Source organism: Hippocampus comes, unplaced genomic scaffold, assembly GCF_001891065.2.
Source record: "Hippocampus comes isolate QL1 unplaced genomic scaffold, H_comes_QL1_v1.1 scaffold23, whole genome shotgun sequence".
In the NCBI taxonomy this organism is placed as follows: domain Eukaryota; kingdom Metazoa; phylum Chordata; class Actinopteri; order Syngnathiformes; family Syngnathidae; genus Hippocampus; species Hippocampus comes.
Genome location: NW_017806066.1, coordinates 582,220 through 605,669, shown reverse-complemented (window position 1 = coordinate 605,669; position 23,450 = coordinate 582,220). Strand labels below are relative to the sequence as shown.

The following is a 23,450-nucleotide window of genomic DNA, read 5'->3' as shown; positions in this document are numbered from 1 at the left end:
TATATATATATATATATATACACACACATATACACACACACACAATATGTAATATTTCAAACATGCAATTTGCATGTTTAAGTATCTTGAATATGTCTCATTTCTCTTAATTCGCGTTAATAAGCATTTTTCATTGCTGGTAAAAAAGCACAAATGCACTTCTGTGCCAAAACCTTTTTAAATCTGCAATTTGATGTCTCACTTGCCACGTGGACCGATCAAACGGAGAGAAAGAAATGTTTGCATACAGGAAATGTATGCAACGGAAAATTTGTCGAAAGTGTTTGTTGGTTGAGTGTAGATGATGCTATTGTCGAGTCTTTTGGTTATTTTAACAAATCAGCGCTTCATTACTGCAGCCTTTGTAGCCTCATCTTCCCCTGCTCTGTTTATGTTGCAGTCTGCTACAAATCCATCAGGAGGAATATTGCACCTTGAGTAGTGTTCTAGTGTGTGTGCGTGTGTTTTTGTGTGTGTGTTTTCCCCACCGACTTCCACTGATGATTACATGACCCAAATGACAACACGCAAACTTTCCATTAAAGCGGTTTACTTGGCGGTCTCATTGAAAGCTTGGATTTTTTTTTTTTTTTTATGTTGTTGAAGCCATGTTTGTTGACGCGTGATCATGATTTGAACGTTTTATGCTTGGGTCACAGTGCTCTTAATCCCATTGTCAGTTGACTTCTCACTCAAACCCGAGTCTGGGTCATTTCTACTTGGTTTTCACTTTGCCTTAAAATATTTCTACAATGAATACGCCGAGGTGTCATAGCCTGTGCGGCTTCATTTTAAAACCTAATTTCAATATATATAAAATGACTTTATTTTATTCCATCTGTCATCACTCCCATTTGACTCAATTTGCTTGTCACCCCCCGCCCCCACTCTATTGTGTTCTCAGGCCAGAGCCAACGGATTGCGCTCCTGTGTTATCGTCATTCGGGTTCTAAGGGACTTGTGTGCCCGCATCCCAAAGTGGACTCCACTCAGTGGCTGGGTGAGTGGTGTTCTCCATTTGTTGTACTCTTGTGTTCCCGTGCAAGTTGTGGCATTACATTGAAGGCGGTTTTTGTAAATCAAATGGGTTTCCCTGTAATGCGCTTTAGGATTAGTTTGAGGCTGATTCTGAGCGGTGTGACAGGTTTTTTTTTTTTTTTACAAGTATGATGTTACTAGATATGTTTAATTGAGCTGTGTAAAAAACGGTCCTCTCCTATGATTTGTAGCCGCTCGAGTTGATCTGCGAGAAAGCCATTGGTACAGGAAACCGGCCCATGATGGCAGGAGAAGCAATGCGTAGAGTCTTAGAATGTCTGGCTTCAGGAATCCTGATGCCAGGTACGTTTGTGTTGACTCAACCCAATTGTCCCACTTAGCTTGTTTTCAATACGGCAAAGGCGGTTCCATACGGTTTCTCTTGTCCTGCAGATGGAGCTGGAATCGCCGATCCTTGTGAGAAGGAGCCCACAGATGCGATATGTCACTTGAACTCCCAGCAGAGAGAAGACATCACGTTAAGTGCACAAGTAAGTCGATTGCCCTGCGGGACGAGCATCTTCGCCACACGGAAGAGTTGACGTTTCTTTTTGTGTTGTTAGCATGCCTTAAGGCTGTCGGCCTTTGGACAGCTTCACAAAGTGCTTGGAATGGATCCGCTTCCCTCCAAGATACCCAAGAAAACTCCGGGACCTCCAATCGATTATATCGGTAAACAATCTAAATGCCCAAGAGTAAGAGGATTCTTTTGTTCGTTTTGTAATACGAGTGCAATACCATGTCGATCCCACCCCCTCACACCTCCACAATTATGTGAGCAGTGCAAATCCCACCCAGTTCCGCATACGCCCCGCCGATGAAACGGCCCATTGAGGAAGAGGAGGGAATTGAAGACAAGAGTCCCAATAAGAAAAAGAAAAAACTGCAAAAGAAATGTAAGTGGCCTTGACTACATCTCCGTGATGTCGTGTAAGTTTTCTAGGACTTTATTTTGCAATCATGAGTCGATTTGAATCAAACTACATGTCGGTATTCTCCTTGTATGAACTTTTCAACATGCTGTCACTTGAGTCTTTACAGTCATGTTTTATAAGAAATCTGTCATTGCACTTATGCCCACCAGCTGCAGAGGATAAGTCCGATCCACCCCAGGCTATGAATGCGTTGATGCGACTCAACCAGCTGAAGCCGGGTCTCCATTACAAGCTGATATCCCAGACCGGCCCAGTTCATGTGCCCGTCTTCACTATGGCTGTAGAAGTTGATGGCAAGACTTTTGAGGCTTCGGGTCCGTCCAAACGGACCGCCAAGCTGCATGTGGCCGTCAAGGTGAGTTGGCTCGGGGCATGTTTGTTTTAGGGTAAATTGACATGAGCTTTTCATGAATCATGTTACTGTTTGGGGAGGGAAAAAAATCACTTGTTTGCAAATTGTTTACACCAGGAAATTCCATCTATGACTATTTTAAATGTGAAAAATGGAAAGTGCCGCTTCAAGCCCCACTGAATTCTTTTTTTCTTTTTCAAGTTTTTTGTTTGTTTTAAAGTGCACTGCCTGTTTTTTGTCTACTTTAGGCGCTGCAAGACATGGGTTTACCCACGGGAGTGGAAATCAAAACTCCAGAGCCTGTGAAAACTGAAGAAACCCCAGTTCCCGTCACAGTGCCAGATGTGAAACCAGTAATAACAGCCGCTGAAGTTGCTCCTGTGCTCACAGGACCAGTCAGCACAGATTCCACTGATGCTGCGGAGGTAAAGACCTCATGCACAAATGTGGTGATGCAGAAGTATCTGTGTCGTGGCTGATGAGTCCGTAATCATTTTGGGACTCCTAAAAAGGCTCCCATACTACAACAACCAATCCCAGTTACATGCTATACCATTCCCTCCTCATTGAGCGTGCTGTGTGCGGTTTGGCATAGCGCAAACAGTTCTCACACACACACACACACACACACACACACACATATTTCCATCCCCCGATTTATTTATGTATTTATTTATTTATCTCTTTGCATGAAGCAGTAATTAACATGCACGTTCTGTTCTCACCAAATGACCCCATCCTTTTCATTTCAGACCACCCGCCAACAGGGACCGATCCTAACCAAACACGGCAAGAACCCAGTGATGGAGCTGAACGAGAAGCGCCGCGGCCTAAAATACGAGCTCATCTCGGAGACTGGCGGCAGCCATGACAAGCGCTTCGTCATGGAGGTCGAGATCGATGGGCAGAAGTTCGAGGGGACTGGATCCAACAAGAAAGTGGCCAAGGCTTACGCAGCACTGGCGGCTTTGGAGCAGCTCTTTCCCGAGGGCTCTGTGACCGAAGTGGCTAAAAAGAAAAAGGCACCTTCAATGGTAAGCACTCGGAGAAAAAGAATGTTGATCTCGGTCCTTGTCGCACTCTTTCGCCATCGGTGCAAATTGAAATCTTGTTCATGATTTCTCACTCAGAACAACGAAGGCTATGGCATGATGGGACCTCCTGGCGATGTCGCTATGCCCAGGGCCAGAGGGAGAGGAAGAGGTCGTGGAAGGGGCAGGGGGTACAATAATGGAGGGGGCTGTGGCGGAGGTAATTAACATATTTTTTTTTAATTATTTTTATTATTTTTATATTAATAATAAATCTTATTTTCCCTCCCTCATTGGACCAAATTGACTCATGATCTGTTATTCAACAGGCTTCGGGACATATGGTTATGGCAGCAACTCCATGTCTGGATACAGTAAGTATTCCTATCTTATGTTCCTGTCTTTTTCTTTTCTTTTTTTTTAATTGTCACTGTTACCATGTGAGAAATCAAAGTGTCAGCCTGCGTGGGAGCACACTACTGTGTGCTGCTGTCACATTCATCCAAATTAAGCAGCAGAAATCTTTTTTGGAGAATTCCAAATGCAGTGTTTTTTTGGATTTTAAAGTTTCAAGCCACGGGTCTTAATCTCAGTCATATTTGGAAACCCCCCTACCCCCGGAAAAAAAACAGACCGCCTGCTTCCCCCCCCCCCAACCCCTCTCATTTTTGGCAGCTCGTTCTGTGGACTGGCCTTCCTGAGAGTGACAGGAGGAGGGAAATCTTGAAAAAAAAAAACTGCAATCAGTCACTTTGAATGCAATTTGGTCCAATGAATCCAATTGACTGCTGCTTTTGAGGCAGAGCAAATTCCCAATATGCAAAACTAATTTTGATATTTCCCCCCTTCTCTGCCTTGTCTCGCTCTTTAGGTGACTTTGTCTCAGACATCTATGGCTACCAAGATTTTCAGAAATAGATCCTCCTCAGTAAAAAAAAAAACAAACAAACAAAAAAAGCAAAAATATAGTAGAGAAGATAAAAATTCAGTTGTGTTCCCTCCGGCTGCATCCAGAAACTCCCTTCAACTCCACGACCGCAACCCTGGAATTGTAACAACGATAACCCTATTTTGCCAGGCCACTTGCAGCCTGGGCAAGATGAGCTGCCTCTGCATACATGCTTGCATGGATGTATCAGACACCTGGATGTCTACATGGTGGATTTATTTTAGAAGATGCCCCTGCCCCCCTTTTTTTGTGTGTGTGTGATTGGACAAAGGGCTTCATAATACAGGCTAGCACTGTGGGAGATGAACAACACGTTTCCTTTAAGGCACTGACAGCCTTTAATTTCTGTTTCCCTATTGCTGACTCCACAACACAAAAGAACAGTTTTAAATAGTGCACGTTCATTTCTGACATCCACAACGATAACACTTGAAATGAGATATAAATGTGGTCTTTCTAGGACAGTTAAGTCATGAGTGTACTGAATCCACGATGTTCCTTTTGCAAGAGTGGTTTTACCATGAATGTTTCCAGATACCAAATTCCACTATATACATGTTTTTTTTAAATAAATATGTTTTTGTCCTTCATTTCTGTATTCTTACATGGTGTGATTTAATTTCTGTATGTTGCCAGCTGCATGTTTAAAAACTTTGCCGTGCTGTTATTTCTCAGATTACTACAACAATGGTGGTGCAAATGCAGGTGGCGGGCTGTCAGGCGGCCCTTCATGCGGTTCTCTGGCCAGTTCAGCTCTGGGATCGGCACAAAGCTCATATGGCTCATACTATGATGGTGATGGAGCATATAATACCAACACTGCTGCTAAAATGCCCAAAAAGAAACCCCCAACAAGGGGCGGGAAGTCATCGTTTCAGGGTGTCTCGGGTACGAACAGTGCATCTTCAGGGAGCTACCAGGCCAGCAATGCTTCCGGACACGGCAACTATAACCAATATGGCCAGGGCTATGGTCAGGCAAAGAAAAATTTTCACCAGGGAGGTGCAAGTGGATACTCTTACAGCACCGCCTACCCGAGTCAGGTGACTGGTGGTGCTGGAGGAAACCAGGATTACAGTTATGATGGTGAGTAAAATAAATAACCAACACTTTTTTTTTTTTTTGCATTTAAGTTGACCTGTTGCGCTTTTCCCTGGGAAGGCTTCAACAGCCAGTCCAATTACAACTCGCAGGGTGCCGGAGAAAACCATGGTTTCAACACCTACCACAATCCTGGAAGCTACAAGGGAGATTCCAGCGGAAATTACCAGTATAGATAAGACTGAGTTACTCGTGTGAAACATCAGCCCGCCATCATCCGCTGCATCTTTACCTCTAACCTCCTCCGAAGAATGTGATTGATTGATGGCTCACCTTTGCTCAAGTTTCTCCTTCCTCTATGTTGACTATGTGCATATGTTCAGCCTGTGTTGTAGCTATGTTTGGTGGTCTGTTTCAAAGGGTTGATAATCTCAAGACTGTCTTTTTTTTTTTTTTTTTTTTTTTTTTTAATTTATAAAACCACTGAGAGAAATTTCATGCTACAGCGCTCACGTGTGGCGCAAACTTTGCTTTTATGTTCCATGACAACTTTGCATGTAACTTACCCAAACTTGTAGATACCTTTGCTTTTATTTTTTGCCTTTTTTAAGTAATGTTACTAGTGTTATATTTTACTAGGAATTTGATGGAAAATACACACGTTTGTGCTTTAAGTCGCTTTTGATTTTGTGGATATTTTTTCTTGTCAATGTATGTAACTGGGTCTTTGTATTGAAAAAATGGTTGTTAAGAACGTTTATGTCAAGTTTTGATATAACCACTTTTGGTGGGATTTACAAAGATTATTGTAAAGTAGGTCTTGAGAAAAAAAAGTCAGTTGTAAATTGTGAACCTTGATAGGTAATTCGCAAGATCACTGCTAATTTAAGGCCACTCAAACAAATGTCAAAAATAAATACAAATGCTTATCGACGAGCTTTGTTTTTTGAAGTCTAATACAATCCACTAGTCTGAACGCCAGACATTAAGTGTGTGTGTGTGTGTGTATACATGTATACACACACACTCACACAACACCGCTTTTAGTGTTAACTACAGAATGATTCTAGATGATTCAACTTTCCGTTTAACCAGTGATAGCCCCCCCATCCCAAAAAAACCCATTTTCAATTATTTGTTTACTCGTCTACGATCTACTTAATTTCCTCTAACTTTATAAATTAAACAGATTACAAAATATATTGCAAGGTCATCACTTTACAATGTGGGAGGGTAGATAAAAAATGAAAAGCTCCCAACATATACTGTACTGGTTGTGGCGTCATTTCCGGTTCCTTTAGAGCTCAGTGGCGACCGGCTATGGCGGACGCGCGTGTGGTGGAGACGCTACTTCAGCGTATTGAAAAGGCGCAAGACGGCGTGGAAAGCCTAAATGTGGCTTGCAGCCTCGGAGTGGACCACCAGGTCATCGTGGGCGCCGTGAAGAGTCTGCAGTCACTCGGCGAAGTGAGTTTTCGTGGTTTGAATCGTAGCGGAAGTTAGGCTGTCACGTCAACATTTGCAATGTGACTGATGCAATGAGGGTAAAGACGAGAGATGCGAGAGTTGTCAGACTAGTTTCATGTGCTCTGTGTAATACGGTTTATATTTTTATACTACCTTAAAGAAAGTATACATGGACCTAACCATTTTATTGTAAATGCACTCTTTTTTTAACACTTCATCGTAGTAGTGGTAGTAGTAGTAGTAGTAGTCGCAGCAGCAGCAATGAGAAAGCGAGAATAAAATTGTAATCCTGAGACTAAAAGGCGAATTATAATCCAAACTTGCATGCATTTTAACCCAGCACCTGTTCGCCCTCTCAAGAGGAACATCACGTCCTGTCAACATTCTTGCATCTTGATGGTCTAATGATATCTATTCTAATGCTACCGTCCGAATGCTTTACACAAAGCTAGAGAAGCCTGTTTGAGATGATTTCAACCTGTGCAGTGGTAGTGGTAGTGGAACAAGGGTGCTGGAAATGGCGCTGCCAGGTTGTAAGAAAAGGGGAATACCGAAGAGGGGATGGATATGGGGAGGAAAGACTTGCAGAAACCATCACTTGCTGGAGTTGGAGCAGAAGACAGGGAGTAATAGAAGAGGATGATTGGCTGCGACGACCCCTGCTACTTAACCGAAATCTCCCAATGAATTAGAAAAAAATAGATTTTATGTTGTCTGGCCCTCAGATAATCTCAGCTGAGCTCCGCTCCTCCAAACACTGGGAACTGACAGAGGAGGGCAAGGAGATCGCTGAGCAAGGCAGCCAGGAAGCTCGGGTCTTCAACGCCGTCCCGCTGGAGGGTCTGACCCAAAGTGACCTCATGGTAAGGCTGACAGAGGTTTACTCTTAGAATTGCTTATTTATTTTCTCAAAGGGGAACTCAAGGGGAAAAAAAACTTTCCAATATTACATTCTATGTGCTCCCACTAATCTAAACTCTGTATACTGATTAATATTGTGTTTGCGGAATAAGAATTAAGACGATGAATCCGCCTGTTGCCAGCCGTCTAAGGGGGCTGACATTTTATGCAGCACCGCACTCTGCCGCCGACTGAAATAGCTTTAAAAGTACCCTTGGGCTTGAACCGCGAACGTTAAGTGACCATATGCAGAAACCAGGTGGGCCGTGATGTTCGTAATGCATGCCTGAAGGTACTTTGATGTCAATTTCAGCTGACGGCAGGAGGTGCTTTCTGCATCAAATGTCAGCCTCGTGAGATGGCAGAAAACGGGCGGATTAATCCATTTAATTCTTCTTCTATGAATGCAATATTGATATATTACCGCAAAGAAAAGATGTTGACTTGAGTTCCCCTTTAAATAGTCCGTGGTTGAAAAGTTAGCTTATGTACAGTGATATTTCCGAGCCTGAACATTTTTTTCTTTCTATGCTTGTAGAAATTGTCCTTTGGAAAGATTGGCTTCAGCAAGGCCATGTCCAACAAGTGGATCCGTTTGGACAAAGGGCATGAAGGCGGGCCGAGGATATTCCAAACTGTATGTACGTCTTTTACAGGGAATATAATTGTGTACAGCACCTTTTTTCATGTTTGACACTCATCTGTCTGGCAAGATGTCTTAATTTGTTTTTTTTTTTGGTCCACAGGTAGAGAACATCGAGGACCAGGTTAGAGAAAAGCTGCTGCTTGTCCAGAAAGGCATCTCTTCCAACTTGGACGAGAAAGAAAAGAATGAGCTGAAAAAGCGAAAACTTCTCACTGAGGTGTAAGTTGTTGATGGATTATTTTCGTGTGCCCGTGGAAGACAAGTCTGCATGAGGATACAGTTGGTGCTGATTGACTTTTTAATTTGTCATGGTTTTGACTTGCCCTTCATGTTTTTTGCTCTTGAAGAGAACCTCTGTTGTAATGACATGTTTTAAATGTCACATATGAAATATTTAAAAAAAGAAGTTGTAATAGGATAAATGTGTTTTTGTCCACTCAAGTGCGTATCACAACTCAACTCTAAGTTGTGAGTTGAGACGAAATAGATTTGGTTGTGTCCGTGTGTTCAGGACAGTGAAGTCCTACTGGATCACGAAAGGCAACTCCTTCAGCACCACCATCACCAAACAGGAGACGGAGCTCACACCTGACATGATTGCCACGTAAGTCGGGATTCTGTTCGGAGCAAAACTTTAGTTTTTGTCTTGTCTGTCCATCAGTTTCCGACAGAGGACGCGGAGAAATGAACGCCTCTTCCAAAGATGGCGGCTTTGTCTGAAAGGCAGAGCGCTTCAAAAGCCACGAAGGCTAAAATGAGTTTGATGGATTTAGTCTGTTCATAAATCAGCGGTCTAAATTAAGCGGCATATGCAACAACACTACAGTAGCATGCGCAAAAGGGTTGCTCAATTCACTACTACCTTTCGTGAAAACAAAAATAGTTTTGGTCATTTGCTACACACCTGCAAACGACTCCCACAAGGATACATTGTCGTAAAATTGTGCCAAATGTTTCTGACCGAGTTGTAATAAAAACGACGGACTGAGTATTTTGGTTCCTCAAAGCAGATGCTAACGTGTCGACGATTGGCCAATTTCTAACCTGATGCCTATTATCGCATCGCAGCGGCAGTTGGAAAGAGAAGAATTTCAAACCGTACAACTTTGATGCGATGGGTGTGGCCCCGGACTGCGGCCACCTGCATCCGCTGATGAAGGTGCGAACGCAGTTCAGACAGATCTTCTTGGAAATGGGGTGAGTTCCGCATTCTAGATTTCACTTTCACATAGGCGCCTTCGCTGCGGTGTGGCTTTTGCGTGAGGCAAACGATGTGTTCGTGCACACGGAGCCTCTTTTGATGGCCACTTGTTACTTGTGTGCGGACAAAAGCGTCCCTGATACGTTCATCAATTCCTCTCCCGAGTCATGGTGGAGTATTGCCCACCCCCCCTTAAAAACAAGACGTATTGACACGTTATTGGGATTGAATGAGTTAAGTGAATCTGAGAGACATCTCAAACGCTGACATGTCGTACACCTTTTGTCTTCAGTTTCACCGAGATGCCAACCAACAACTTCATCGAGAGCTCTTTCTGGAACTTTGACTCCCTTTTTCAGCCGCAGCAGCACCCGGCCCGAGACCAGCACGACACCTTCTTCCTGTCCGGTGAGACCCCGCGTTTCGGATATTTCTCCCGCAGTCAACTTTCACACTTCTTTTTGCATCAAGGCTCCTTTGTACTCCCGAACTTTCAGATCCTGCTCTCGCCCTTGAGTTACCGCAGGACTACTTGGAGAGAGTGAAGAGGGTCCACTCGGAGGGCGGCTTTGGTTCGCAAGGGTGAGATAATCGCACGTGACGTCAGTAAGATAAACATTTTAGTCTTCAGTATTCCGTTAGCCAAATAAGGGTTTGCAAAACTTTCCCGAGTCACAGAAACCATCTTAAATGATTGAAAACGTATGCATGCCATGTGTAAATGTTTTCTGTCAAGAAAATGAATTAAAAAATATATATATAGTTGTGTCCCCACGGAGAACTCTTGCTGTGCTGCCCCCTCAGGTACAAATGCGACTGGAAGATTGAGGAGGCCCAGAAGAATATCCTCCGCACTCACACTACAGCAGTCAGCGCACGCATGCTGTATAAACTTGCACAACAAGTAAGTTGCACGTGCAAGGAATCCGAAAACGCTTTGAAAGGGAGCGGCCATTTTGCCGCTGGCTATCGACTGAAAATGACATCACAGTTGCTCAAGGGGTCCGGTAATGACCGATGGCTCAGCTACAGACGTCAGGTGAGCCAGGATTGGTCGATACCAGAGCCCCCGAGCAACTCTGATGTCATTTTCAGTTGACACAAAGTCGCAAAATGGTCGCCCGCTGAGCCGGCTAATAACAGGTGGATTTTGCCGCGAAACGCAATATTGATCGCAATGCTGTGTTTGGACGAGTAGGGCTGTATAGATCATATCGTAAAGGACATTTTGGGGTTGGCTCCCCCTTTAAGAACTTTTCATAGGGTGTCTGTGCAGTTCTGCATGACACAAATTTAGAGACAGCCTTTGCTCCAGTGCACCCAGACTTAACCTGCTCGCATCCCATGCCATGCGTCCGACTGACCTCGCTAAAGCTCTTGGCAGCTAAACTGGAGCAACCCTTGCACTCCGGTTCAAACACTTCCTGGAAAGCGCTGACAAGTAGAGAGTCCATAAGTAGCACCTCAGCCATGCTCTTGGGTCACATGGCCATTGTCGTGACATGTATAGCACCCGCGCGGCCAGGGACTCACTGTGCCTGTTCTTCATCAGGAGAAGTTCACCCCCGTCAAATACTTCTCCATCGACCGGGTCTTCAGGAATGAGACATTAGATGCAACCCATCTGGCTGAGTTCCACCAAATCGAGGGTGTGGTGGCCGACTATGGCCTCACCCTGGGGGACCTCATGGGTGTCCTGCATCAGTTCTTCACCAAACTAGGTTTGAATGTACAGATTCATCTGACGCTGAAGGACAAACGGAGCCAAAAATGCAGAATTTTCTCACACTCTTTCATATTTTATTTTTTTTTTAGGAATTACTAAGCTACGTTTCAAGCCTGCCTACAACCCCTACACAGAGCCCAGCATGGAGGTGTTCAGTTACCATGAAGGTATTCCTCCTTCCATCTCTTGCCGACTGTCACCGCTGCTCTGAGAAAATGAACACGACGGCTGTATTTTGCGTTGTCGTTTTTTTTTTTTTTTTTTTGTGATCATTTTGATAGTGGATGACATTTCGCTGCAAATGCCGCATGAATTTATGGATGCCATATGATGTTTCTCCGCACGTACAGGACTAAAAAAGTGGGTGGAAGTGGGGAACTCTGGTGTCTTCAGACCAGAGATGCTGCTGCCGATGGGTCTCCCCGAAGACGTGTCAGTTATTGCTTGGGGGCTGTCTCTGGAAAGGTAAACGGATCCATGAAGCATTCATTGCTGACATGTTTGTTTCTTAATTGGAACCTCAAGAGGGGTTGAGAAGGATTGGTCCAATTGCTGATGATCATTCAGCAACATGTCTGTATGTTGTTCACATCTACAGGGGGAGTGGGGGGGAGTCTCCTCGCAATGTCTGTATGTTGTTCACATCTACAGGGGGAGTGGGGGGGGGGGTCTCCTCGCAATCCATATTTGGTGACTCCCCTCTTCTTCCGTAAACTCTTACTCACTCGGCCTTCTCGTTTGTCCCGCAGACCCACCATGATTAAATACGGCATAAACAACATCAGAGAGCTGGTGGGACACAAGGTCAATCTGCAGATGGTTTACGACAGCCCCATTTGTCGACTGGACTCCTGAGTTTGGTACAGACCTCTTTTAGATTTTGGACCCACTCTGTCACTGTTGCCATAACGAAATACAATTGTATTTTGATGGCATTTTAAAATCAGGTGACAGGCTTTTGTGTATACACGAGAATGCAAAACGGTAGTCTCGGAACCGACGCCATCCTGTGTTGCGAGACTAAACTCAACTGTGCAGGTTCCTTTTGAATAATAAACATTTTCCAAACTGTCAAACTCCCGACAGTTTCGAGTGACGATACGTCGAGTGACTTGTGGTGTCTTTGCGTACATGATGTTATGCTGATGGCCCATGTCACTTATATTGCTCTTGATATGACCCAAAACATGAGACTCCTCATGGACTCCTTTTGAAAAATTGTTGGCACGTGCCTTGGCGAAGCACTTGATTCCCCCTGTCCCTGACCTGGATCAAGGTGCAAAAATTCCCCACAGACGAGCACCAAAATCTTGTAGCGAGACCTCCCAGTGTGGAGCGCATCTCTGTTTTTGTTCATAATAGTTGCTGTCCCAATTCTTTTGTCCATATCGGTTTGTGCTTTGGGAAAACCTCCGAAGTGTTTTCCGTGCGGGCTCCGGGATTAAGTCTTGTTGTGTACAAGTGGACTCCCTGGAACTCCCTAAGTCTTGGTCTTAAGGTTAATCCCCCAGCGACTTCAAATAGCATCATAGTCAAGTGTGTACGACGGCCAACTGATGACTTTAAAAGTTTGAATGGCCGCCTGGCTGACGTGCGGACCGAATTCTGTGGTCGGCACGATATACGTTCAAGTCTGGCCAGTGGAGTAACAAGAGTGTGATACAAACAAAATGCAGGGACTCATAAAATATGACACTGACAATAATAATCTCAATACCCTACTCACAAAGTTACGTTCTGAACGTGCAAATGGAAAATGACTGATGTGAATTGTGAACATTGTCGCAGTGAAAAACGTAAACTGGGTACGTTGAAACGGGGTTGGACTGTACAAAGACATCAAATGGCAGACAATTTGTTCCAATACTGTATGCCATTTTCAACCTCTTCTCTTGGAAACTCAGGCACACAGAAATGATCTGATGATCTTCTCTAATCCTCTTTGTCCTTGTCCTCTCCTTGACTGACTCTGCTCAAGTTTTTTTTTTCCCAAGTCCTTGCCAAACTGCCATCTTGAGTGTTGCATTATTCACAGAAACCTTTGCAGATTTAAAAGACAAGCGCACGTGCTGTTTGATCTCCCAGTGTGCATGCACGAGGCTTTGACACATCGCATGCAAATGCAAAAACCATCTTCCATAATTCATTGTTTAATGTCAGAGTCCTTTTGATGAGCTCTCCCCGTGTAAGGTGGCTCGGCGTCTTCCCGAGGATCGCGATCATCATCCTCAATGCGCATTCTGATCTCCCTGTTCTTGGAGCACAGGGGAGTTCTGACTTGTCGGGCTGTGGAGGTGTGGGAAGAAAGAGGGGATGTAGGGAATGGTGGCCAGCAATAGCGGGCTGGTCTCGGGACTGTCGTCCAGCGGCAGAGGGATGACCACGTACACTTGGAAGGCGTTGTGGGCAAACGGGTGTGGTGGCGGGTGAGTGGCCAGGCCTTGTGAGTTGTTGTCCTGGTCTTTGTCTTCATTACCAGGTGGGCCCAACATGCAATCTGAACATTAGAGATCACGAGTTCATATCAGTTAAGAGTACATCAAGTGTGAGAGGGCATTGTCGTTGTGGGCAGGTGTGTTTTTTTTTGTTTTTTTTTTTTTTTTTTTGTGATCATTTTGATAGTGGATGACATTTCGCTGCAAATGCCGCATGAATTTATGGATGCCATATGATGTTTCTCCGCACGTACAGGACTAAAAAAGTGGGTGGAAGTGGGGAACTCTGGTGTCTTCAGACCAGAGATGCTGCTGCCGATGGGTCTCCCTGAAGACGTGTCCGTTATTGCTTGGGGGCTGTCTCTGGAAAGGTAAACGGATCCATGAAGCATTCATTGCTGACATGTTTGTTTCTTAATTGGAACCTCAAGAGGGGTTGAGAAGGATTGGTCCAATTGCTGATGATCATTCAGCAACATGTCTGTATGTTGTTCACATCTACAGGGGGAGTGGGGGGGAGTCTCCTCGCAATCCATATTTGGTGACTCCCCTCTTCTTCCGTAAACTCTTACTCACTCGGCCTTCTCGTTTGTCCCGCAGACCCACCATGATTAAATACGGCATAAACAACATCAGAGAGCTGGTGGGACACAAGGTCAATCTGCAGATGGTTTACGACAGCCCCATTTGTCGACTGGACTCCTGAGTTTGGTACAGACCTCTTTTAGATTTTGGACCCACTCTGTCACTGTTGCCATAACGAAATACAATTGTATTTTGATGGCATTTTAAAATCAGGTGACAGGCTTTTGTGTATACACGAGAATGCAAAACGGTAGTCTCGGAACCGACGCCATCCTGTGTTGCGAGACTAAACTCAACTGTGCAGGTTCCTTTTGAATAATAAACATTTTCCAAACTGTCAAACTCCCGACAGTTTCGAGTGACGATACGTCGAGTGACTTGTGGTGTCTTTGCGTACATGATGTTATGCTGATGGCCCATGTCACTTATATTGCTCTTGATATGACCCAAAACATGAGACTCCTCATGGACTCCTTTTGAAAAATTGTTGGCACGTGCCTTGGCGAAGCACTTGATTCCCCCTGTCCCTGACCTGGATCAAGGTGCAAAAATTCCCCACAGACGAGCACCAAAATCTTGTAGCGAGACCTCCCAGTGTGGAGCGCATCTCTGTTTTTGTTCATAATAGTTGCTGTCCCAATTCTTTTGTCCATATCGGTTTGTGCTTTGGGAAAACCTCCGAAGTGTTTTCCGTGCGGGCTCCGGGATTAAGTCTTGTTGTGTACAAGTGGACTCCCTGGAACTCCCTAAGTCTTGGTCTTAAGGTTAATCCCCCAGCGACTTCAAATAGCATCATAGTCAAGTGTGTACGACGGCCAACTGATGACTTTAAAAGTTTGAATGGCCGCCTGGCTGACGTGCGGACCGAATTCTGTGGTCGGCACGATATACGTTCAAGTCTGGCCAGTAGAGTAACAAGCGTGTGATACAAACAAAGTGCAGGGACTCATAAAATATGACACCGACCATAATAATCTCAATACTCTACTCACAAAGTTACGTTCTGAAGGTGCAAATGGGAAATGACTGATGTGAATTGTGAACATTGTCGCAGTGAAAAACGTAAACTGGGTACGTTGAAACGAGGTTGGACTGTACAAAGACATCAAATGGCAGACAATTTGTTCCAATACTGTATGCCATTTTCAACCTCTTCTCTTGGAAACTCAGGCACACAGAAATGATCTGATGATCTTCTCTAATCCTCTTTGTCCTTGTCCTCTCCTTGACTGACTCTGCTCAAGTTTTTTTTTTCCCAAGTCCTTGCCAAACTGCCATCTTGAGTGTTGCATTATTCACAGAAACCTTTGCAGATTTAAAAGACAAGCGCACGTGCTGTTTGATCTCCCAGTGTGCATGCACGAGGCTTTGACACATCGCATGCAAATGGAAAAACCATCTTCCATAATTCATTGTTTAATGTCAGAGTCCTTTTGATGAGCTCTCCCCCCAAGTCCTTGCCAAACTGCCATCTTGAGTGTTGCATTATTCACAGAAACCTTTGCAGATTTAAAAGACAAGCGCACGTGCTGTTTGATCTCCCGGTGTGCATGCACGAGGCTTTGACACATCGCATGCAAATGCAAAAACCATCTTCCATAATTCATTGTTTAATGTCAGAGTCCTTTTGATGAGCTCTCCCCGTGTAAGGTGGCTCGGCGTCTTCCCGAGGATCGCGATCATCATCCTCAATGCGCATTCTGATCTCCCTGTTCTTGGAGCACAGGGGAGTTCTGACTTGTCGGGCTGTGGAGGTGTGGGAAGAAAGAGGGGATGTAGGGAATGGTGGCCAGCAACAGCGGGCTGGTCTCGGGACTGTCGTCTAGCGGCAGAGGGATGACCACGTCGTCCTGGTCCCACACGTGGAAGGCGTTGTGGGCAAACGGGTGTGGTGGCGGGTGAGTGGCCAGGCCTTGTGAGTTGTTGTCCTGGTCTTTGTCTTCATTACCAGGTGGGCCCAACATGCAATCTGAACATTAGAGATCAAGACTTCATATCAGAGTACATCAAGTGTGAGAGGGCACGACGTCGGGATTAATACAGGAGGGTCCTAGGTAGAGATGGCAAAAGCACTCGCGCTGTACGTAAATACAAATACAGATCATTGTTTTGAATATTTAGGTCCTCAAGTTTTAGTCATTCATTGTCATTTCTGTTCAGTGACAAATGTGTCTTGATTTTAAAAAAAATGTCAATGTAAGTCATCTCCGGGTGCAATTACCAGGTGGGCCCAACATGCAATCTGAACATTAGAGATCAAGACTTCATATCAGAGTACATCAAGTGTGAGAGGGCACGACGTCGGGATTAATACAGGAGGGTCCTAGGTAGAGATGGCAAAAGCACTCGTGCTGTACGTAAATACAAATACAGATCATTGTTTTGAATATTTAGGTCCTCAAGTTTTAGTCATTCATTGTCATTTCTGTTCAATGACAAATGTGTCTCGATTTAAAATTTTGAATATTTAGGTCCTCAAGTTTTAGTCATTCATTGTCATTTCTGTTCAGTGACAAATGTGTCTTGATTTTAAAAAAAATGTCAATGTAAGTCATCTCCGGGTGCACAGAAACAAAACTCGCAAAGTTATTGAAATGGTGAAACATTGATGTGTAATTGAATATGGAAGGTTTTTTTTTTTTAAATGTCAACTTTGGAGCAAATAAAAAAATAATTTCAGACCTATTTAGTGAAATGGAAGAATTTCCTATGGCGCACTTGATGATTGGGAGTCAGCGATATAGATTACAGTAATTACAAAGTTTAATTGATAACATTCGCTGGAGTCGGGTGGACTCCTCGTACCCCCAAAACCATCACTTCTCAGGAGACCCCCCAAATGGATTTGTTTGTTTTGGTCAGCCATTAACATTACATTGTCAAAGAGCCCAAGCCACTTTCGACATTCTAGATTGGTCACAAATGTGTAGAACTAATCCCTAAATGTGTGGTCTGACCATTAGTAGAGATTTGCGAAATTATGGTGATAGTGGTTTGAAGTTGTCGGCATTGACATGATTGGATAGGTAACATACCTGCGATATCCATGGCCAGATCCTTAATGAGATGTCCGATAATGGCATATGCCACGCCGACCACCACCAGAGCTGCCATGAGCAGGTAGAGCACCGCCTTGGGCAGGGGGATCAGCTCCTTGGTCACAGGCTTGTACTGCTTGAACAGGGGCTCCTCCAAGGAATACGGGGAGGCGTGCGCGTCGTCCGTGGAGTTCCACACGGTGAAATTATATCTGCTCATGGTTGTGGGAAGAAGATGTTTCTAGTCTGATGGCTTTGTCACTCAAACGCCGATAAAACAAGTGATGCTCCTTCCCCGTGAAGTCCCCCAGAATATTTCAAGTTGCTGTTCATGAAGCGGAATCCGTAAGGACAAAAGAGCTGTGGCGATCTGATGAGACAAAACAAAGCAAAACACATTCTGTTGGAACGGCAGGTCCACGCATGTCCGCTGGGGAGTTGCAGATTGATGGTTCTCAGCCAGCAGAGACAGTGAATGATCAGCTCTGTCGTCGCGTCGTCAACACGCCCTCTGCTCAGCACGGGCTTATGTCGCCCTTAATTCCCTCAAGTTAGCCACGAGCCGCTGGCTTGGGAACTATTCAGGCTTCGTCTCATGGGCGCAAGGTTGTTCCGAGTGCTGCTTTTTGAGCAATTCCCTCGCAAGAACCACTGAGCAGCATTCCTTTTTTTGAGGGGTGGGGGGGGCGACGTGGTGGGCTAAACTACAGCTGCTCGGCCCCATTTAGAATCTTTAATAAAAAGAAGTGGCAGCACTGAGCAGCATTCCTTTTTTTGAGGGGTGGGGGGCGACGTGGTGGGCTAAACTACAGCCGCTCGGCACCATTTAGAACCTTTAATTAATATAAAAAAGTGGGAAGAAGCCAGAGTACCCGGAGAAAACTCCACAGGAGGGCCTGAACTTGTGAAAACTGATGCCACGCCTCTGTACTTGTGAAAATGTATGAAATGGCTTTTGCATAAAGACCCTCAAATGAGCACGTATTGAAAACACAACTGCTTGAGGTTCTTTTGGGCATGTCCTCATACAACAAAATACACACAGGACGACATTTGACAAATATGAACCATGAAATACTTTTTTTATTGAAAATCGCTACTGCAAACTTGACCTTGAGCAAACCGTGCAGTCACGATCATCTCGGGAAAAGAACCAGTAAAGTGCTGCAGCATCATCAATCATGTCTGGGAGAACCATTGATCACAGTTCTACTTCAGAAGTTGCTATTTGGAGAGCTCAATTACCGCATCTCCTATCAGTAACGTAAAGCAAATCTGATGTCGACATGAAAGCCTCCTGGTGCGGTAATTTTGTGGAAACAAAATCAAGAGGAAAAACAAGCGGTCACTCAAATTACAAAAATATCTCTGTAGTCCACACAGTCATATTACAGAACTGATGTGTACAGTAAGCAGACTCCAGTTGGTGGCAAGCGGCAATCAGAATTGGCGTCTTATTTGTCCACAGTGAAGGACTGCAGCCCAGTGATGGCTCGGCCCAAGATCAACGCATGGATATCATGCGTACCTGAGGGTGGGGAGATGGCAGTTCAGGTCAACGGTAGTCATTCACTTATCAGCCGCCCATTAGTATCCCGCCGCCGATTGTTTCCGAACACTCTGAAATGATTCCTAAGTACACACCTTCATATGTGTTGACGGCTTCCAGGTTCATGACATGGCGGATGACGTGGTACTCGTCTGCGATGCCGTTTCCTCCCAGCATGTCTCTGGCCTGTCGGGCAATGTCCAGGGCTTTGCCGCAGCTGTTCCTCTTCAGCATGGAGATCATCTCGGGGGCAGCCCTGGTCAACAGACCAGCGTGCTTGGTTCAGTCGTGCTCGAAAGCAACGTCAAACCGACTCTGACCGGAATTAAATGAACTACGAGGCGGCTATGTAGCCAAGCTTTTTGGCCAATGCAACCGTCATGCAGGTGGAACGTAGTGTCACACTTTGATGACCGTTGCAAGGATTCACTAGGAAAAACAGGGCGAGAGATCGAAATATTATGCGGTGTAGTTAAATTCAAAGTGTGACGATTAAATGCATCCAAAAATAATTCCGAAATTAGTCCAGGGGTTCTTGAACCGGAGCCTCACAGCTTGTCAACTCGCTGCACCGCTCAGCCTGTCCCCAATTGTTCTTACTTTTTCTCATCGATGAGTCTTCCCAACTGCAGACAGGACTGCAGGCCAATGGTGATCTCCGTCAACATGTCAGCCATCTTTTTCTGCATGAGCTGATTCCGTGCGAGCGGCACGCCAAACTGGATTCTGGATGAGAGAATGAGAACATAGTGATGGTGGCGGCACGTGAATTGGTAAAGAAAACCAGACATTAGAAAAGACTGACCTGTCGAGGGTATATTGACGAGCCGCGTGGAAACAGAACTCTGCGGCCCCCAGGGCCCCCCATGCAATGCCGTAACGAGCGTTGTTCAAGCAGCCAAATGGACCCTGCAAGCATTGGCGCAAATTCACGTCAAATATTCGGGTGGGTCACGACTTTACAACAAGAGGAAAACGTGGGCCCCAGGTGGCGACCGTTGAGAACTCGTGTCTTCGCGAGGCGGTACGAGAAAGGGATCCCTCGACTCACCCCGAGGCCAGACGCGTTGGGAAGCAGGTTCTCCTCCGGAACCTCCACCTCATCCATGACGATCATGCCAGTGGCGGACGCTCTCAGGGAGAACTTGCCGTCGATCTTGGGGGTGGACAAGCCTTTCATGCCTCGCTCCAGGATGAAGCCGCGAATTTTCCCGTCATCACATTTTGCCCACACCACCGCGATGTCCGCCACCGGGGAGTTGGTGATCCTGAAGATGGGAGCAGCTTAGAATGACACTAATGCACGTTGGTAAAAGGTAAAAGAACGCTGATTTTGATTTGAAGATGAAATGCAAGTGTCCTTATTTGTGTCGCTGACATAGCTAACTATTCAGTGTCACATTCACACCTTTTTTTTTTTTGTGTGAGGAAGGTGCAGTAACGGAAGAAGTCAAGCACAGTGAGAGCACGCCATCGCCGCACGGAAGAGCCTCCATTGAGATTCGAATGCAAAATCGAATTGTGAATGCGAGGTAAATGTACATAAACACTGACGTGAATATGTATATTTTGGACCCACTTATGTAGATATTACACATGAGTCTGACAGTGAGTAGGTAGCTTGTGACAAATGCGTCTGTTATAACATCATTTCATGGCTGCCACCATGTGGATATTTGATAGCGTTACACTATTCAACAATGGCGGAGGTGACTTCTCATTGTTAATTGAAGCAGGCAAAAAGATCAGACATGATACAATGATTCATACGAATGGAATTTTATGGTCAAATATGTACAAAACCAGTTTTGACTTTCAACTTGGCACGACCTGTCTCAGGCCTTTCTGCTTGGAGCACTCCCCGTGATTACTTGTTTCATGAGTTTCAAAAGTAAACAGTCAATTCAAGTCTCTGGATTACCAAGTCCAAGTCAAGTTGAGTCTTTTACAAGCCGCACGCCCTGAAATTTGAGATACTGCACGATGCCACAGGGATATTTTCTCTGTAGCACTCACCACGTCTTGGAGCCAGTGAGGGAGTAGGTGCGGCTGGACGGGTTGTACTTGGCTCTAGTCTCCATGCTGCTCGGGTCGCTGCCATGGTTTGGTTCCGTCAGGCCAAAGCAACCTAGGATTTCTCCACGAGCTCAACATGGAAACGGGCAGCATTTTTGTCAATGTCGATTCAGTGTGTAGCAGTTTTCTAACTCGCCAGATAATACATAGATGGGCAAATTCCTCGATAGTGAGAACCAGTAATTCTTCATCTCGCAGCTAATTTGTTGCTATTACTCTACTTGGTCTTACCCAGCTTGGGCAGATACTTCTGCTTCTGCTCCTCGGTGCCATACGCATTGATGGGATGCATGACCAGTGACGACTGCACGCTCATGACCGAACGGTAGCCGCTGTCCACGCTTTCGACTTCTCGGGCGATCAGACCGTAGGCCACGTAGCTTGTCCCCGCACAGCCGTAACCTTTCCATCATGGACGGACGGGATAGGAAACAAATCATGCTGATTTAACAGATTAAAATGGAATCAAATCAGATTCGGTTCATGTCAGGCAACGTTTTTGGATTTTGAAAATGGCTGCCGAACAAGTAAAATGCTTCACCAAGCACGCGTGTGGGTCTCTCATGTTCACGTCCACAAAAGGAGATTATGTATTCACTCTAACCTTTGATGGTTGGACCAAGGACGCCCATCTCCCCCATCTCGGACACTATTTCTCTGTGGAACACTGAGAGAAAAATCACACAAGTGGTGTATGTTTTACACTGCAAAAGATATGTATCACACACACACAATTTAACTCAATAAACCAGAAGATAAACGAATTACAAAACAGAGATGAGTCTTGAAGATAACGAGTGCAGCTCATGGCTATGACTAGAATAGAGTTCATCACTGAGATATAAAACACTCAAGGACTACACAGTGCATGTGTTTTACCTTCATTTCTGTTTGCTAAAATGATGCGTGGCATCAGTTTGTCTTGGCAGTAGGTTCTAAAAGAGTCTCTGATCATGACCTCCTCCTCTGTCAGCAGGCCCTCCAGGTCCAGAGCATCGCGCCAGTTGAACTGGACTTTAGCTGTCAGCATTTAAAAGGAATTCACCAATTGTTACAAAATATATTTTTATCCCATCAACAAAAAAAAAAAAAATCCAAAAATGTTTCCACATACTTGCTTTGGTCTTTTCAATCTTCTCTGCATGTGAGAAAAAAAAGAAATCACCCCCAAAAAGTTATTGGTATGGTGATTGAGAAAGAATGCAGATACTGGTACACAGACACATTGTTCAAGTTAAACTTTCTCTACATAATAAAGAAAAAAAAACATACTTAAAACGTTTCTTCTTATGTATGCCAGGGCCCGAATTATTTGGATAATGACAATTTAAGATCTTTCACAACAATATGACATCTACCATTTAGGGATAGGAATTATTTCAGTTTCGAGGGGCTCCAAAATAGTTGGTCGGTTGGCATAAGTCAAGGTTTATAGCCATACTTTAATACTGGGGGGCTATCGCTACCATATCATTTTGCAGATTGAGTCTTTTCGTTATCGCATGGGCCTCGACTTTTTCTCTATATAGGCAGTTACTGTGCCCATGTGTGGTACTGTTATATAAGCGACATTCACATCTGAACCCCAAGATCGAGGTTCCGGTGTGGGTGCCTGTGTGTTTTTCCTCTGGCCACTGTGTTTTTCTTCTAAATTTCAGAAATATGAATGTTAGGGGAGCAAATTGTCTGTACGTGTGAAAGTGAGGGTGCATATTTGTTTGTCGGTACAGCATGTTCCCTGGTGAACAGTGTGTGCATGGTGTTTACTATCTCAACGATAACTTACCACTCCTAACAGGTGCTGCAGTCCCTTGAGCTCGTGCGAAAGAAAGGAGGGCACATCGCTGAGGTTGAGCCAAGAGGCGACACACGTTCCTTAGTGCCATGATATAGTGATTCAAAGTCTAGGAAGTTGGAATAGTTAGTCTGTGATATGAAACAGGCAAAAGAACTTGAAGGTGCAGCAGACTGAAGGTGGTGGCATATGAAATGTGTGTTTACACCCCGTTTAGCTGTGTCGATCAGGGCAAAGGGTGAATAAAAAATACATTGATAATTACAAGACTGGTGCAGCCAGATGCCATTATAATCATATTATTAAATGGAACGTCCAAAAGAAACACGTTCGGCTAACTCGGCTAACGTACTGCACTGTGATTGTTGCAAGTAGCTCACGACGCTAGCTCCGACCTTGGTTGTCAACAAGAGAGACGCATACTGTTTCGATGCTTAGTTGTCTAAATGTAAAATACGCAGCAACTTCGGTTTTGGATTAATATACCTGTCTTTAGAAGAAAAACGTTTGTCCTTATTCCACTTTTCAGTCTTGGTTTGACAGCGCGACCATTGACGTCATCACGCACGGACGTCACATGTTGTCGAGGCTAAACTTGTTTACAAGTCTTTTTTTTTTTTTCATAAAATGAGCTCGCTGCTTTGGTGTTAGGTTTAAGAATGCTCCAATAATGTGTGACTGACAAA

At 44.7% G+C, this 23,450-nt stretch overlaps 3 protein-coding genes and 1 long non-coding RNA gene across 6 annotated transcripts in view; 3 read left to right on the top strand and 1 right to left on the bottom strand.

Moving 5' to 3' along the window:
* ilf3b (interleukin enhancer binding factor 3b) overlaps positions 1–6,279 on the top strand; it is a 10,161-nt gene extending 3,882 nt beyond the window's left edge. The window contains exons 7-18 of one of the 2 annotated variants that reach the window (XM_019893544.1): positions 905–1,000; positions 1,230–1,341; positions 1,432–1,529; positions 1,602–1,710; positions 1,821–1,934; positions 2,123–2,328; positions 2,574–2,750; positions 3,078–3,359; positions 3,456–3,576; positions 3,686–3,730; positions 4,981–5,391; positions 5,467–6,279. In XM_019893544.1, coding sequence (XP_019749103.1) covers positions 905–1,000; positions 1,230–1,341; positions 1,432–1,529; positions 1,602–1,710; positions 1,821–1,934; positions 2,123–2,328; positions 2,574–2,750; positions 3,078–3,359; positions 3,456–3,576; positions 3,686–3,730; positions 4,981–5,391; positions 5,467–5,585 — 1,890 coding nt within the window. In that variant the 3' untranslated portion in view covers positions 5,586–6,279. Of the gene's footprint in view, positions 1–904; positions 1,001–1,229; positions 1,342–1,431; positions 1,530–1,601; positions 1,711–1,820; positions 1,935–2,122; positions 2,329–2,573; positions 2,751–3,077; positions 3,360–3,455; positions 3,577–3,685; positions 3,731–4,227; positions 4,875–4,980; positions 5,392–5,466 lie in introns of those variants that run through there. The other variant, XM_019893545.1, reaches the window with a different exon arrangement.
* A 351-nt stretch (positions 6,280–6,630) lies between these two features.
* farsa (phenylalanyl-tRNA synthetase subunit alpha) lies at positions 6,631–12,390 on the top strand. Its single transcript, XM_019893546.1, has 13 exons — positions 6,631–6,813; positions 7,539–7,676; positions 8,252–8,350; positions 8,460–8,578; positions 8,871–8,963; positions 9,428–9,556; positions 9,853–9,968; positions 10,058–10,142; positions 10,365–10,464; positions 11,113–11,281; positions 11,376–11,453; positions 11,637–11,751; positions 12,036–12,390. Exons 1-13 carry the CDS (start codon positions 6,667–6,669, stop codon positions 12,139–12,141), a joined length of 1,494 nt encoding a protein of 497 aa, XP_019749105.1. The 5' UTR covers positions 6,631–6,666; the 3' UTR covers positions 12,142–12,390.
* Positions 12,391–13,948: 1,558 nt separating this feature from the next.
* On the top strand, positions 13,949–14,676 carry LOC109529985 (uncharacterized). The gene is made up of 2 exons (XR_002170927.1): positions 13,949–14,092; positions 14,322–14,676. It is a non-coding gene; the product is annotated as an uncharacterized LOC109529985 (long non-coding RNA).
* A 3,720-nt stretch (positions 14,677–18,396) lies between these two features.
* Positions 18,397–23,437, bottom strand: LOC109530010 (glutaryl-CoA dehydrogenase, mitochondrial). 2 transcript variants are annotated; one of them, XM_019893497.1, is made up of 12 exons: positions 23,251–23,437; positions 22,756–22,873; positions 22,084–22,107; positions 21,849–21,989; positions 21,574–21,636; positions 21,201–21,371; positions 20,910–21,039; positions 19,945–20,161; positions 19,699–19,802; positions 19,494–19,619; positions 18,989–19,149; positions 18,397–18,872 (listed from the first exon to the last, which is right to left on the bottom strand). In XM_019893497.1, exons 2-12 carry the CDS (start codon positions 22,853–22,855, stop codon positions 18,799–18,801), a joined length of 1,311 nt encoding a protein of 436 aa, XP_019749056.1. In that variant the 5' UTR covers positions 22,856–22,873; positions 23,251–23,437; the 3' UTR covers positions 18,397–18,798. The 2 variants fall into 2 exon arrangements, with proteins under 2 accessions (XP_019749056.1, XP_019749057.1); XM_019893498.1 differs by lacking the exon at positions 23,251–23,437 and adding an exon at positions 23,160–23,224.
* Positions 23,438–23,450: the final 13 nt, after the last annotated feature.

What these genes read in the sequence shown, in the direction of transcription:
- LOC109530010 (XM_019893497.1), bottom strand. Translation starts at nt 22,855, where the DNA reads ATGGCACTAAGGAACGTGTGTCGCCTCTTGGCTCAACCTCAGCGATGT. An exon ending in TGCAGCACCTGTTAGGAGTG is followed by an intron (nt 22,108 to 22,755) that starts GTAAGTTATCGT and finishes TCTCACATGCAG; the next exon opens with AGAAGATTGAAAAGACCAAA. An exon ending in GAAGTATCTGCCCAAGCTGG is followed by an intron (nt 21,040 to 21,200) that starts GTAAGACCAAGT and finishes TTCCATGTTGAG; the next exon opens with CTCGTGGAGAAATCCTAGGT.
- farsa (XM_019893546.1), top strand. Translation starts at nt 6,667, where the DNA reads ATGGCGGACGCGCGTGTGGTGGAGACGCTACTTCAGCGTATTGAAAAG. An exon ending in GGCGGCTTTGGTTCGCAAGG is followed by an intron (nt 10,143 to 10,364) that starts GTGAGATAATCG and finishes CTGCCCCCTCAG; the next exon opens with GTACAAATGCGACTGGAAGA. An exon ending in GGTGTTCAGTTACCATGAAG is followed by an intron (nt 11,454 to 11,636) that starts GTATTCCTCCTT and finishes CCGCACGTACAG; the next exon opens with GACTAAAAAAGTGGGTGGAA.